The 13,522-nt window shown below is 41.9% G+C and overlaps 1 protein-coding gene across 1 annotated transcript in view; it reads left to right on the forward strand.

Moving 5' to 3' along the window:
- Positions 1 to 13,522, forward strand: part of znf185 (zinc finger protein 185 with LIM domain) — a 14,993-nt gene continuing 1,471 nt past the window's right edge. Inside the window, exons 1-32 of the mRNA XM_037780994.1 lie at positions 1 to 143; positions 1,124 to 1,186; positions 1,496 to 1,619; positions 1,711 to 1,821; positions 1,923 to 1,949; positions 2,087 to 2,143; positions 2,225 to 2,275; positions 2,372 to 2,443; positions 2,543 to 2,623; positions 2,804 to 2,866; positions 3,003 to 3,119; positions 3,208 to 3,669; positions 4,242 to 4,307; positions 4,430 to 4,504; positions 4,765 to 4,839; positions 5,064 to 5,138; positions 5,339 to 5,419; positions 5,778 to 5,840; positions 5,988 to 6,041; positions 6,257 to 6,325; positions 7,654 to 7,704; positions 7,812 to 7,856; positions 8,072 to 8,119; positions 9,464 to 9,520; positions 9,659 to 9,730; positions 9,857 to 9,919; positions 10,192 to 10,311; positions 10,585 to 10,638; positions 10,944 to 10,979; positions 11,674 to 11,745; positions 11,847 to 11,921; positions 12,041 to 12,106. Coding sequence (XP_037636922.1) covers positions 1,177 to 1,186; positions 1,496 to 1,619; positions 1,711 to 1,821; positions 1,923 to 1,949; positions 2,087 to 2,143; positions 2,225 to 2,275; positions 2,372 to 2,443; positions 2,543 to 2,623; positions 2,804 to 2,866; positions 3,003 to 3,119; positions 3,208 to 3,669; positions 4,242 to 4,307; positions 4,430 to 4,504; positions 4,765 to 4,839; positions 5,064 to 5,138; positions 5,339 to 5,419; positions 5,778 to 5,840; positions 5,988 to 6,041; positions 6,257 to 6,325; positions 7,654 to 7,704; positions 7,812 to 7,856; positions 8,072 to 8,119; positions 9,464 to 9,520; positions 9,659 to 9,730; positions 9,857 to 9,919; positions 10,192 to 10,311; positions 10,585 to 10,638; positions 10,944 to 10,979; positions 11,674 to 11,745; positions 11,847 to 11,921; positions 12,041 to 12,106 — 2,492 coding nt within the window. The 5' untranslated portion in view covers positions 1 to 143; positions 1,124 to 1,176. The remainder of the gene's footprint in view (positions 144 to 1,123; positions 1,187 to 1,495; positions 1,620 to 1,710; positions 1,822 to 1,922; positions 1,950 to 2,086; positions 2,144 to 2,224; positions 2,276 to 2,371; positions 2,444 to 2,542; positions 2,624 to 2,803; positions 2,867 to 3,002; positions 3,120 to 3,207; positions 3,670 to 4,241; positions 4,308 to 4,429; positions 4,505 to 4,764; positions 4,840 to 5,063; positions 5,139 to 5,338; positions 5,420 to 5,777; positions 5,841 to 5,987; positions 6,042 to 6,256; positions 6,326 to 7,653; positions 7,705 to 7,811; positions 7,857 to 8,071; positions 8,120 to 9,463; positions 9,521 to 9,658; positions 9,731 to 9,856; positions 9,920 to 10,191; positions 10,312 to 10,584; positions 10,639 to 10,943; positions 10,980 to 11,673; positions 11,746 to 11,846; positions 11,922 to 12,040; positions 12,107 to 13,522) is intronic.

Here is a 13,522-nt window from a genome sequence, read left to right on the forward strand (position 1 = left end):
GAGCTTGTTAGTGCTCACGCCCGTACCTGTTTGCTCGCACAGAGACAGATACACCTGTCGACACCAGTCGCAGGGACAAACTAGTCGGAGACTCTCAACTGAGCTGGGTGGACATTTCTCTGCTGGATTTAAAGTGAAAGCAGGTAGGTAATCTGGCTGGCAGGTGTATTATTCACAACATGATTTCAAGTATCTGGATAGATTCTGTATTTTTAGCTTCAGTAATCAGCAACTGTAAGAGCAGAAAGTCTAAATAGATAATCAATCATGCTACATAAACTGTTTGTTGAAAGTGTTAACTGGTGGTTGTCGGTGTTTGCCCTCTCATTTATCTGGGTGTTTCCCTGTCATGATTGCTTGTCAGTAGGGTTGTCTTTCCTGCTCCTTGCCTGTCTTAAACGCTATTGCTCTTCATCAATCATTTATCCTGTGTGTGGACGGATGTGCTAAGCGTAGGATAAATATGCTTTCTGAGCCGTCGCTGTATTTATTCTGTCACCAAACATTGAGGACAATATCCTCATGAGATATTGTGGTGACGTGTTTTAGAAGGATTCACAGCCCCGGGAGTTTTAGGCGTTATATTTGCATTCTGAATTTGGCTCTGCAATTTTGCATAAGCTGTAGTCCGCGCCTACTTTCAGATAAGGAAATGGTGTTTCATTCGTATTTTCCTTTTCTTCTTCAGTTCCCAGGGGAAGTGGGTTTCCCTCTGAGTAGCTCACTTTTGACCTTAAATAACTGAGGGGGTCAACTAATTTGGATATGTGTGAAAGGAAGCAATATTTACCCAATCACATAAATCATTCTGAGCAAGTATATTTTGTATCCAAACAAAAAGGATCATATATATACATATATATATATATGTATATATATGTATGTATATATAGGCGTGTGAGTCCATTTATATTTAGGCAACAGCAGTATTTTTTGGAAAGTGGTAGGACAGGATCGTCGACATGTTTAAAGGATGACACAGGAATGCTTTGCAGAGCACATATTCTTCATTGGTAGGGAACATGGCGTGGGAAAGACTTTTGAAACTAGATCAGATTTCAATTTGCTGCAAATTCTTCTAACACTACCTCTGTCTCGATGTGTTTTGAAATATGTTTTTCAGGTGGCCTGTAAAGATAACAGAGCAAAGAAGAGAGAGAAACGTCTAGAACAAACATGGCACAAAGTGAGTAGGCTGACTGATGCGATCTGAATGTGAGATGACGCGTTTTCTCCAATGAAAGCAGAGTTCATCCGAGGGCGTGTCCCTGTGCCAGGCTGATGACTGACACAATCAAAATTCTGATCTTCTGTCGCTGCCTTAATTCAATGCAAAATACTTGATTATATGGTGTGTGTCGGCCCAAAGGGGACTGAGCATCATGCATGCTATCAAGCATACGGTGATTTAGAGGTCATTATGATGTGGCTTACAGTGTGTGTAATATCTCAGCTGGTGGTGTGGGTATGTGACATGCACGTGTTTATGCCTCAGAGGGAGAAAAAGCATCTGTGTTCCGTACCACCAAAGTGCGTACCAGGATCAGGGGAGACAACAGCTGGTTGCAGCGCGGCACTAGCACTGATGATGAGACCGAAATCAACAAGGAGAAACCATGGTGAGCCACATGTTTAAATAGCGTTCTGATCATATCACCCATTACTCAGTCACTTGAACAGACAAAACCAAGTTCCTGTGAATCCATGCAGGTTAGCAGAAGTAAGGGCCGGCCGTTTGAACGGACCCACTACTGTTGAGACCAGTTCAGTGAAGTCACCAACACAATCCATTCCGTCGCCAACCAAGCCAGATGCTGAAAGGTAAACACAGGTTTCTAATGTCACGAACTTATCTACCAAGTACTCAGAAACCTTCCACAAGACATGATTGTGCTGATAATGAGTTTCTGTTTTGAATTTAGAGCACCACAGTCAGGATACATAATTAGGTAAGACCAGCACTTGCACATTTAGACATCCAATTTGAAACTACAGACCTAAATCAAAAGCAGATGTTGATGGCACCACATGGGGCATTTTGTAATTGAAAGAATGAATGTACTCACGTTTTTTGTTTTTCTTTCAGAGGTGTTTTCACTAAACTAGACAAGCCTGCTTCATCCTCAACGACTAATGGCGTTAGGTAAGAGCTTCTCTTACTTGAATAAGCAGAGTTAATAGTGTGACTAGACATTCCCACATCAATGTCATCTTTTTTTTACAGTGGAACAACGACACGATTCACCAAAAAGTCTTCAGAGACCTACAAGAAAATGTGAGCACACACACGAATCAGATTCCCAGGTTGGCCTCTGGCAGCAGAGTGAGAATGTATTTTCATGAGGTGTGTGTTTGCGCTTCTGTTCCTTAGAGCCCCCTACACTGTGAAGACCGCCGTAGACAACCAGGAGAGCCAGCTTAGCACCGAGGAGCAGGAGAAACGGTATGACTCTCCTCCTCACGCAAAAAGAACGCAACCCAATTTGAACCGGCACGCCCCGGAAAAGATATTACATTAACATCATAATGACTCATTTCGCAGGACGGAGGCAGCCAGCAATGTTGTGAAGCAATCTGCAGTCAGGCAACGGTCATATGTGCTTTCTGCTGCCAAGAAATTTGAGTACGTATGTCTAATGTCACCCTCCCAATGCTGATGTTAACACTCAACCTGTTTCTGGAATTCTTAAATCGTAAAAGAAGTTACATATTTTAAAAACTTGCTACAAGCTGTTGTGCTTTACACTCACACGTGAAATATTTTTGGAGGTATTTATGAAAACTGTTTGTTGAAAAACCTCAGGGCTCAAGAAACGGAGTCCGACACCTCAGTGGTCAACAGCAGTCCAGCATTTGTGGCTAAAAGGTAAATGCTCCCTCTAACATTCCTCTAAAACTAAAGACAAACCTGTAAGTTTCAAATGTCACATTGTCTGTCAACTATGTGTGCACGCCCAACTCACACATGCAATTCACACGAGTGCTTGGCTACAAATGTGCAGGGTGGAGATTGCTGATGAAGATGAGAGCGCTGCGACTCCGGCACCTGCCAGCACTCCGCCCCCTGTCGTCCCTGTCACAGCTGTTGCCTCCACTCCCGAGCCCAAACCATGGGAAATGTAAGTCCTACGCCGTGTTTTCTATTTCCAGTTCAACAAGTGCTTTCTGTTCCTTCAGTTTCATTCATTACACTTGTGTGCTTCACAGAGTTGACACCAGCGTTAAGACAACTGTTGAAGTCGCTGTTAATGAGCCGGTGGCACCAAAGGTGGAGGAGGAGGAGACCGCCCCAGAGTCTGCGGAGGATGACCCCTCTCCAGTGTCTGTCGTTGTAAAAGACCCATTTGAAGGCATGACACCAGGGTGCACCAAGGTGGCCACTCCTCTCCCTGTATTCCTCCCAGAGTTTGTTCAAGCAGTCCACGCAGAGCCAGAACCAGAGGATTCAGACTTTTCTGGGCAAGTTAACGTCACTCTGGTTGAAATCGCTCCAGTGTCACCAACCCCAGTGTCACCTACTCCAGAACCCCCTGCCCCGGCTTCACGTGCGCTACTTTCACCTGCCCCACTTTCACCTGCCCCAGTGTCTGCTGTAACAGAGATCACAGTGAAGACTGAACCTGAACCAGAACGGCCAGTACCAGCACCAAGACCGTCTCCAAAGCCACAGTGAGAATTCCACTAACTAAAATCCGTGCTTCCACATAACATATGTATATGTAGTGTCAGTGGTGGAAAGTAAATAAGTACAACCGATTAGTCGACAAATCGACTAAGAAGAGGCAGCCCTAGTACATTTACGTTAAGTACAGGTTTTAGGTACTTATCCTGTTGTACTGTCCTTGATTATTACTAATACATGCTACTATACACTTATACTCCACTACAGTTAAGGGGAAAATAGTGTTATTTTTTCTCCACTACTTATATTTCACAGCTTTATGACAAAAGCATCTTACAATATAACCTTTTACTCAAGTAAAGGATCTGAATGCTTCCACCACTTCCTAGTGTTAACATCAGTATAACATATTTCTAACACTGTGATAATGAGCCTCAAACATCAACATAATGTCTGCCCAGATATTTTTTATAATAGACTATCATAATTCTTAGGCAAATCTTTGAATGTGCCTTCATGTGCTTTTCTTTGTGCATGTGTTTGCTCTCATTCTTTTCACGTCTTGTGATTGAAAGCTGCCCTGGTATGTAATGTGTTTGCTCTCCATCTATTTTCACAGATCCGATGTTGACACGCTCAGCGCCTTGTCCGACACTCTCCTTTCTTTCGGCACAAGTTCAACCAGGTAGTGGGAAAAGAAAAAGGATGAAAGCAGCAGAAACCAATATGGAAAAAAAAAATGATTTTCATGTTTAGTGCCTCCAGCCTCAACAACCATCTGATAATAAGAGTTTATGTCCTCTCCAGCTTTAAGGATGATGAGCCAGTGCAGGCAGAGGAAGAAGGAAGCTCAGCAGCGGACAGTCACACCGCAGAGGACAGGTATAAAACCAACAACTTCCTCATTCATGTCATAGCAGGGTTGGCAAGAAAAGAGACAATGGCCAACTGCCACCGTGTTCACTTCAAAGTATTCATAAAATAACCCACATCTCAATTTCAGGTGCCTAAAACTACCTCACACAAGAGGGTGTCCCAAATTAGACCTGATTAAATGTGGCACTTAAAAAATGTAATATAGAGAAGCGTGCGTACGTGCCAAAGCAGGTGCACTCATATTTGTTTTCTCTTACTGTCTGCAGTGCTGAAGAGGAGCCAGGTCCAGAGCTCAGCAACTGTATACCATTGACAGACGATCTCCTGGCTCTCTCTGACGGGTTTGTTAAAAATACATTCTTGCTGTTTTTAAGCAATCCTCACATTAGAAATCCTCTGAATATTACCCACAAGGTGGCACTGTTGGACTTCTAATGATTCCCCTTCTCCTCTACCTCATTTGGCCTGTTCTTGCCCTGAAATCTCCTCTGAATCCTAAATCCCCCCCACCCTTCCTTCATCACCTTCTCCACTTCCTTTTCCTCTCATCCTTCCGCCTCCGCAGTCCAGAGGAGTCAGCAGATCCCGTTCCCCCCAGCCCAGGACGCTGGAGTCAGGATCTGCTTAGCGGACTAGACAGGTAGAGGAAGAGAGCTCTTTCCCACCCAAGCCCCCAAATGCGGAAGTTATGCGCAGAATTATCCTTTCATCAGTAGAAAATCAATATCTCCCTTGTCAGTAGCAAACAGAGGCATTACCTCAACTTACCTTGCCAGAGTTGAATGTGCAGTATCAAGGGAGCTCTGCTCTGTGTTTGACTTTTGTGTTTGATGTATTTAGTGAGTCAAACCCTGTAAAGACCAGTGGCGCCCTGGATCTCCTGGCTGGCGGTGTCATTCCAATCAACACAGAGGCACGCAGGTGAGAAAAGACACAGACTTGTGGTGGGCTCTGCTCCTCCATCCCTCCCTCCCTGTGTGCACCACTAATTCTTATCACTAGCAGATGAAGGGGCCAAGCGTCCCAGCTTCCTGTAGGTGTAGTGTAAGATTTTTAATAAACCCCATCCGCCTCAAGTTTGATCCATAAATCAGGGCTCCCCCAGCATTCTATTTTAACCCCTGCACCGTGTTAGATAGAAACAAAGTCGCTGATTCCTGAAGCGACTTGACTAATGCTTTGAAACAGAAAAGCCACGTCTTATCTGCGGCGCGACTGGAAATAGAAGAGAATGTTCTGTACTGATTAGTATTGCGGCTTTGTTTTGTTTCTCCGCCAGCCTCAGTTTGCAGCGAGAGGAGGAGGAGAAGACGACACATGAGACAGTCAAAGAAACACAAAGGTAGAGGGAGATGACAGGCTGCTCTTAAACAATTATCTATCCATGCAGAGCTGTTCCTGCTAAGAAGTGCCTTCTATCCAGATATGCCTTGTAATGATTTATACTAACTTTGCCTGCAACTATGCTGTGTCTCTCTCTGCCCGCCAGCCTCACAGAGACAGTCACTATAACCACCAAAACTGTGATCATTACTGACGAAAGGTACGAGGACGCACACACAGAGAATGCACTATATTCAGACGGTTTTCATGCTCGTTAAATAGTTCAGTGGGTTTCAAGCTTTCCTAATGGACTGGCATTGTAAATAGTGTATGAGAAGAACCACGCTTACCTTTACTTGCCCTCTTTTCCCTTCCCATCATGCCATTCATCCGTACCACCTCCCTCCTTCCTTTTTCTATCTCGTCTCCATGCAGCCAAGAGGACAGCGTAGATCCATGGAGCTCACAGTCACATGTGACGACCACCACATTCACTGAATCAAGGTAGTTTATTTACCGCCACGTCACATGTGGGCTGCTTTAAGATGTCTGTGGTAAAGTGTATGCAATATGTATGTAAATGTGTTTAAAAAATGTTTTACTCCACTGACTCTGAGTAAGAAAGAATCATTTGCTTAAAAATGGGATTGTAAAATAGATTCCAGTTAAATAGGCAAATTAAGTTTAACACGGTTGATAAAATGTATTGTTTATATTAGGGCTGTCAAAGTTAATACGATAACGCATTAATGAAAATTTGTTTTAACGCCACCAATTTCTTAAAAGGCATTAACGCAACTTGTGATTTAGGTTGTAGCAGGCTCATTGAAGGTACTGGTATCCTATGAAACTATAAAACCTAAGGAATCCATTGGTACCAACCATGTCATACTAGCTTGTCGGGAAAGAGGCTCCAAACTTACGCTAAATTTTGGTGAGGAAAAACGGGCATGGCCATTTTAAAGGGGTCCCCTGACCTCTGACCTCAAGATATGTGAATGAAAATGGGTTCTGTGGGTACCCACGAGTCTCCCCTTTACAGACATGCCCACTTTATGATAATCACATGCAGTTTGGGGCAAATCATAGTGAAGTCAGCACACTGACACACTGACAGATGTTGTTGCCTGTTGGGCTGCAGTTTGCCATGTTATGATTTGAGCATATTTTTATGCTAAATGCAGTACCTGTGAGGGTTTCTGGACAATATCTGTCATTGTTTTGTGTTGTTAATTGATTTCCAATTATAAATATATACATACATTTGCATAAAGCAGCATTTTTTCCCACTCCCATGTTGATAGGAGTATTAAATACTTAATAAATCTCTCTTAAGGGGAACATTTTGAACAGATTAACAAATCTCCCTTTAAGGTACATATTGTACAGATAAAAAATGTGATTAATTTGCGATTAATCGCAATTAACTGTGGACAATCATGTGATTAATCGCGATTAAATATTTTGATCAATTGACAGCCCTAGTTTATATATAAATATTTCTTGTTGGTAAAATATCTGAAAACAGATTTGATAATATTAATGATCTCTTTTTTGTAATTGGTATAGACTGAAATCAGGGTTTATTTTAAGTGAAGAAAACCTGAAATACACTGATTTTGCCGTTCAGCAGCAGAATAGTGTTTCCATTTTTCAAAGACACTCAGATCCTGATTCTGATTGAGTTTGGCCCCGGGTTCCTCTGTGTTTCTGTTTACCATTCAAACTGCATTAAATCTTTCCATTATGAGTCAATGTGATCAGAATTCCTCCGACACAAGATGGGCCGTGCTGACAATTGAGAGTGAAATCAGTGTGAAATTGTTTTTCAGCTCGGCTGATCCGTTTGATCCATATCCGATAGGGACCACATCCTCTAACAGGTAATCATATTGGTTTGGTGCTGTGACTGTTTTCCAGCCAGCCTGATAGCATCTCGGCATGCATAATGCAGCAGCTTCTGATTATGAGCCACTTTTCTCTATTGCAGCTCCTCTGACCTGCTCCAGCCTCTCTCTGATATTTCCATCAACAGGTACTGGAATGATAATGCAAATTTCCCTTTTTCTATATTGTAACCTCTGTTTGTAGCACTGACACTATCATGTTACTACATGATAGCATAACTGCTTCACTTTGTCGGCTATTGCTACAATTATTATTCATAATCAGCCGCTATCATACCACACACACCGAGCACAGTGGCTACACCTTATTCATACTGTAATGTAATTTTTTTTATTTCTTCAGTGCATCAACTACTTATATGGAGAACAAAGATCCAAGTCCAGTAACCAAGTAAGTTGCACTCGTCCAACACTTTCTCTGTGATCAAGCTAACTATTAAAGCAGCAGTGGAAAGAATTGGAGCAAATATGATTAAGAAAAGTTATTTTTATAAAACGCTCACTATATCCTGACAGTAGAGCATGAGACAGGTAATCTGAAAAAAAATAATGTGCCTCGGTATCCTCCGGTGCTCCTAATGGCATCTGCAAGATTTCACAGACCGGAGGAAAACAACTAATCAGAGCCGAGCTGGAGCCTTGCCGTCTCTGAGCAGCTGTCAACCACCCACAATGCTGCTGATCAAATATTAATTAATATTCTGTAGTGTAATGTTTAGCTGTAAAATGAGAAAGTTTGTGACTGAGCAGCCATGTTGAGATCAGTTGAGGAAATACCAAGCACCTCCCACCACCCGGAGCAAACTTTCTCATTTTACAGCTAAACAGTACACTACAAGATGTTTCTGAAAACATTTGAGGCGAGAAATAGGCATTACAGTAACAGAATATTGATTCATATTTGATCAGCCTTGTTTGAGCGTTTGATCAGAGTTAGCGAGTGATTGACAGCTGCCTCCGTTGAATGAACAGCCAATAGGAAAGCTCTCTCTCTGAAATGACCTGTGATTGGTCAAAGTCTCCCGACACGGGCTAGATTTTCTAAAGCCTGTAAACAGAGCCATGAGGAGGAGCAGAAGTCTAGCTTTCTCAGAACACTTGAATTACAATATGCTGAAAGATTATTATGGAATTTTTACCCAATGATGCCAAAAACATTCTGCCTACTGCAGGTTTAAGTGAAGTGGGGCTGCACCTAACAATTATTTTCTTTATCCGTTAAATTGCTAATTATTTTTTTGATTAATTTTGACAGAAAACAGTAGGAAAAAAAATGACTTCAAATAGCTTATTTTGTCTGACCAACGGTCCAAAACACAAATGTATTCAAATTATGATGAAATAAAACATTCTTACATTTGAGAACCTGGATTCAAGAAATGTTTTGATATTTTTGCTTGATAAATGACTGAAATTGTTAATCGAAAATCAGCAAAATTGCTGGTGATTAATTTTCTGTTGATGGATTAATCTATTAATCAAATAATCTTAAACTAAAACTTCATTTTAGTAAGGTTTTCTTTATATTCAGTGTGACAGTGACATGTTTGAGAGGTGACAGGAGATGAGAGAAGAGAGAGCAGTGGGCAATGATATGCATCAAAGGTCCGCAGCTTGACTCTGGGGACACTCGGGTTCATAGTCAGTGCTATAAATCCGCAGGGCTCCTCATTTCTCTGAATTTCTAATGTTTTATTTTAATGTTTTCTTCCCCTTGTGTGCGTGTATTTGACAGTAATCCGTTGGAATCCCTTGCAGACGACGTCATCCCTATCAACACTGACACCACAAGGTATTAAACAGAGTTTAGTGCATAATTGTGTTATGAATGTATGAGTGAGACATGCAGAGGAAAGAAAGACTCAAAGTGCACACATTACCGTCTAATATGCTTGATCTGTCATAACGTCTACATCCTCTCTCTCTCCAGTCTCAGCTCTCATCGGTCATGGGCACACTCATGGGAAACCAGCCCCCCCGAGCAGGCAGACACAGAAGAGAGGTGATGACACTTTGATTTACTCCTTTACTTCCACACAATGCGGTCCACTATGTTTCATTGATACTACATGCACCCATCCATGTCCATTACGCGCTAAAAGCCTTTCAATGTATGTCCCACTCTCAGCCAAGAAGCTGCACCGGGAGGCCAAACTGTAAATCAAGAGACGCTGGTCAAGTTTGAGAGAAAGTAAGTCATCCTTTTTATTAAAAGCCCCGTACGGGCATCTGCTCCCTTTATTCCCATAACCTCCTTCCCTTTCAGTAACTAGGCTTTTGCAGCATCTACTCATTGAGCCAGAAAACATTGTGCACTGGTGCTGATGAAAATAGGTCAGACATATATTTGTTACAACTTTTGCCTCACAACTGCGGTAAATCCCCTTCCAGTCTTTTTTTAACAATATAAGGAGCGTGAATTTGTCATCCTCTCATTCTACCATGTCTTTGTTTGTACTCAAGGTCCTCTGAGAATGACTCCCCATGGGACAGGTGGACATCACCCACTGTCTATACTATCACCACCATTACAGGAGAGGAGGAGGAGGAGGAGGAAGAGGAGGAGGAGGAGGAGGAGGAAAGGTATCTCCACTGTGTCTGGGCTCATTAAATGCATATTAAACCACTTTATTTTTCACAGTTTCAGCAGGAAGTCATTATAGCATCTTAAAATGCAGTGCCTGTCAACCATTTAATTGAAAGCAAGCTAAATACAAAGTTGAAACTTCCTCACGGCTTAGTCGGAGAATAATCAACTCTTTCTAAACTTGTTATTTCTACTTTAATGCTGTCGCTTCTTCACCTGTGCTGCCAGACACTTTTCATAATGCAGGAATGTCTTTTTCTGTTTTGTAGCGCCGGGTACACACAGACACAGACGGAGACGGTCACAACCACCACCACCTTCAGGTTTGAAATTCTCACCTCTTATGATAAAAAAACTTGGGAGATTAGAAGGGATTGACAGTGTGAGAAGCATGTTTACTATTACAATGGACAGGGAGGAGAGCTCAGAAAAAGGCAACGTTGCAGTACAATAGAAAAAGAGACCACACCTGGTCAATAAATCCTGACCCCTCTGGAGCTGTGAGTCAGAGAGATCAGCCTCATGCATTTTATACAAACTGAAGCATTCTTGCTTACTGGATAAAGTCCAGCGTGTTGACTGCTACAACCCACACTAAAAGTCTGATATAGTTTTCTTTACTTTCCAGGGAGATGCACAGTGACCCGCAGCCCGCTATGGATCGGTAAGTTTATGATCTTAATGTCAGACACAGCATAATGCAAGAATACTTTCTCCAGAGTGTTATTTTCTACTATTTGGTCTGCTGATTTTCTGACTTTTGTAAAGACGCTCTCCTTTAACCCAAGCGTTTTGTCTTTTTTTTTATTTTAAGCAAGGATGTGCATGGAAATTTAAATGTACCTGTTTTTGTATGAGTGGAAAAATGTTTCATTTAAAATCAAACCATCTGATATTTAGTTCACATCTGTTTTTTTCTCTCTGTGTTTGCAACACAGCCGTCTTAGTTAAGGGGTGAGAGATTTAGGCCAAACCCTGTGGGAACGCTGCTGTATTTGCTTAATACTGCAGTCTGGATCTAAAGTTCACCTGCAACTCCAGCATGATTCCTGGTTAGACAGGCTCCTGACTATTACTGAAGCTAAATGACAAGATCTGCTATCTCATTGTCTTTCAATTTGCCCTCATTTCCTTCCCTCTAATTATCAGTCTCCAGATGTCAGATTAATGATGTGTATTAGAGATGTCCTTTTGTCAAATCACAGCCCGTTAAACAGCATGCCATTAACAAGCGATGGCAGTAAATGATTACCTCCTGAGTTACATTTGACAGATGTAGAGTCCTTCTGTGTAACCCATCGCACCGCTGTCGTCAGTGAGTGAGAGATGAGGCTAACGCTGCTGCACTCTGTCTCCAGTTATGAAACCTATTCCAGGACCGTGACAGAGGAAGACCAGCGTGTCCAGACACCAGAACCTGAGGCCAAGAAGTGAGTGATTTTTTACAAACGGGACGTTTGAATTAAAGTGACAGCTAATATTTCAACTATGCATATTAACTCGCTCTTTCCTTCATCTGCCTCTGCTCAAGGGGGTTTGTGTACGTGAAGGAGTACGTCAACGCAACAGAGCTGTCCTTGCATAATGCCAGAGACCTAAACGATGGGTAAGACCAATTCATGAGGATTCACACAATCAAATAACGATTTTGATTAAAAGAAACTGCTGAATAAACCTTCCAGCACTGCCCTTATGATGACTTACTGAATGCTCTTTTTTCCATAGTGGGTCAGATTATTTGACATCAAGCTCCACCAGTTACTCTTACAGCAGCCCCTCCTCTTACTCCAGGTAATAACACAATTCCCTAAATACACATTAGCCCTTTCTCCCTTGATTGACACTTCAGCTGTTTTCATTTCTTACTCTTTAAATGACGATTCATCTGCTTTCACCAATAACACATCAACTGACATTTCAACTACATTTACCCGTTTCTCTTCAACTGACAAATCAACTCCTTTCAATGCTTACGCTTGGACTAACACTCCAAACCCTTTCAGATCTTCACTTTTGGAAAAAAAAGGTCTAAGCTCTTCTAAGTCCCACAACTTCCACTGTTCATACACAAGTTACTTAAATTGCTTTCAGTTACACTTCAGTTGACACTTCAACTTACATCTTTCAGGTTATATTCTTGCACCAGCACTTAGATCTTTCAGGACCTCCACTTCAACTGACACGTCCAGCTCAATTTATCACTGACACTTTTTGACATTTCAGCTCCTTTCAGCATCGTCACTTCAACTTAATAACTTTACTCTTTAGCGCTCACACTTAAATTGAGACTTAAAGTTAAAGGAATACTTTAACCCCTCAATTACTCCCCCCATGTTACCATAAATTTGTGAAGTAAACTTTGTTGTTCTTGCATGCCTCCACCGTGAACGAAGAATCCAAAAACAGAGAAAAGTCTTGACGAATTGAAGTAAATGGGGGCCACGTTTGACGACAGTAAAACTATATCAAAACATCCGTTTACAAACTCTCACACAAGTCGTGCAGTATAATCCAAGTCTCATTTATCCAGACGTATGCTCACTACTTCCCAAACACATGCATTTTGCTAAAACCTTACTATTTAGAACACTTCCGCATGAACAGTATACTCGCACGGACAAGTAGCGCCTGGGCACGCGCGAGACTGGGTGACGGCCCTCATTTATTTCAATTCATCAAGAATTTTCTCCATTTTCTGATACTCCGTTTACCGTGGAGGCATGCGAGAAAAACAAAGTCTTCTTCAAGAATTCAAGGTAACACGGGGTGAATAATTGATATACAAATTATAATTTTGGGAGTGAAGTATTCCTTTAAATTCAGTGCTTACACTTCAACTGAAATTTCAATCTCTTTTAGCACTTCTATTTCAACTGCCACTTCAGCTACTTTCGCTATTTGTATTGTGATTGCCACTTCAACTTTAACGTCAGCTATTTCAAATGATTCAACTTCAGATTTTCAGCAGCGAGCACACGTACATCTTCTTCTAGTCGCTCTTGTTTCTGTACTGGGTCGGATTATTTGACTTTTCTCTTACAGCAGCTCCTCCACTTACTCCTGGTAACAACACAATTCCTTAAACCTGTTTTAAACCAGCTATAAGCCTAAGCCCTTTCTCCCCCTGCATCGTTATTTCCAGTTCTGCTGAAACTAGATACATGTAAGCAGCGGGGTAGAAATTCCACCAAGCCTGCTCATTAGGAG

Source organism: Sebastes umbrosus, chromosome 9 (genome assembly GCF_015220745.1).
Source record: "Sebastes umbrosus isolate fSebUmb1 chromosome 9, fSebUmb1.pri, whole genome shotgun sequence".
NCBI lineage: Eukaryota > Metazoa > Chordata > Actinopteri > Perciformes > Sebastidae > Sebastes > Sebastes umbrosus.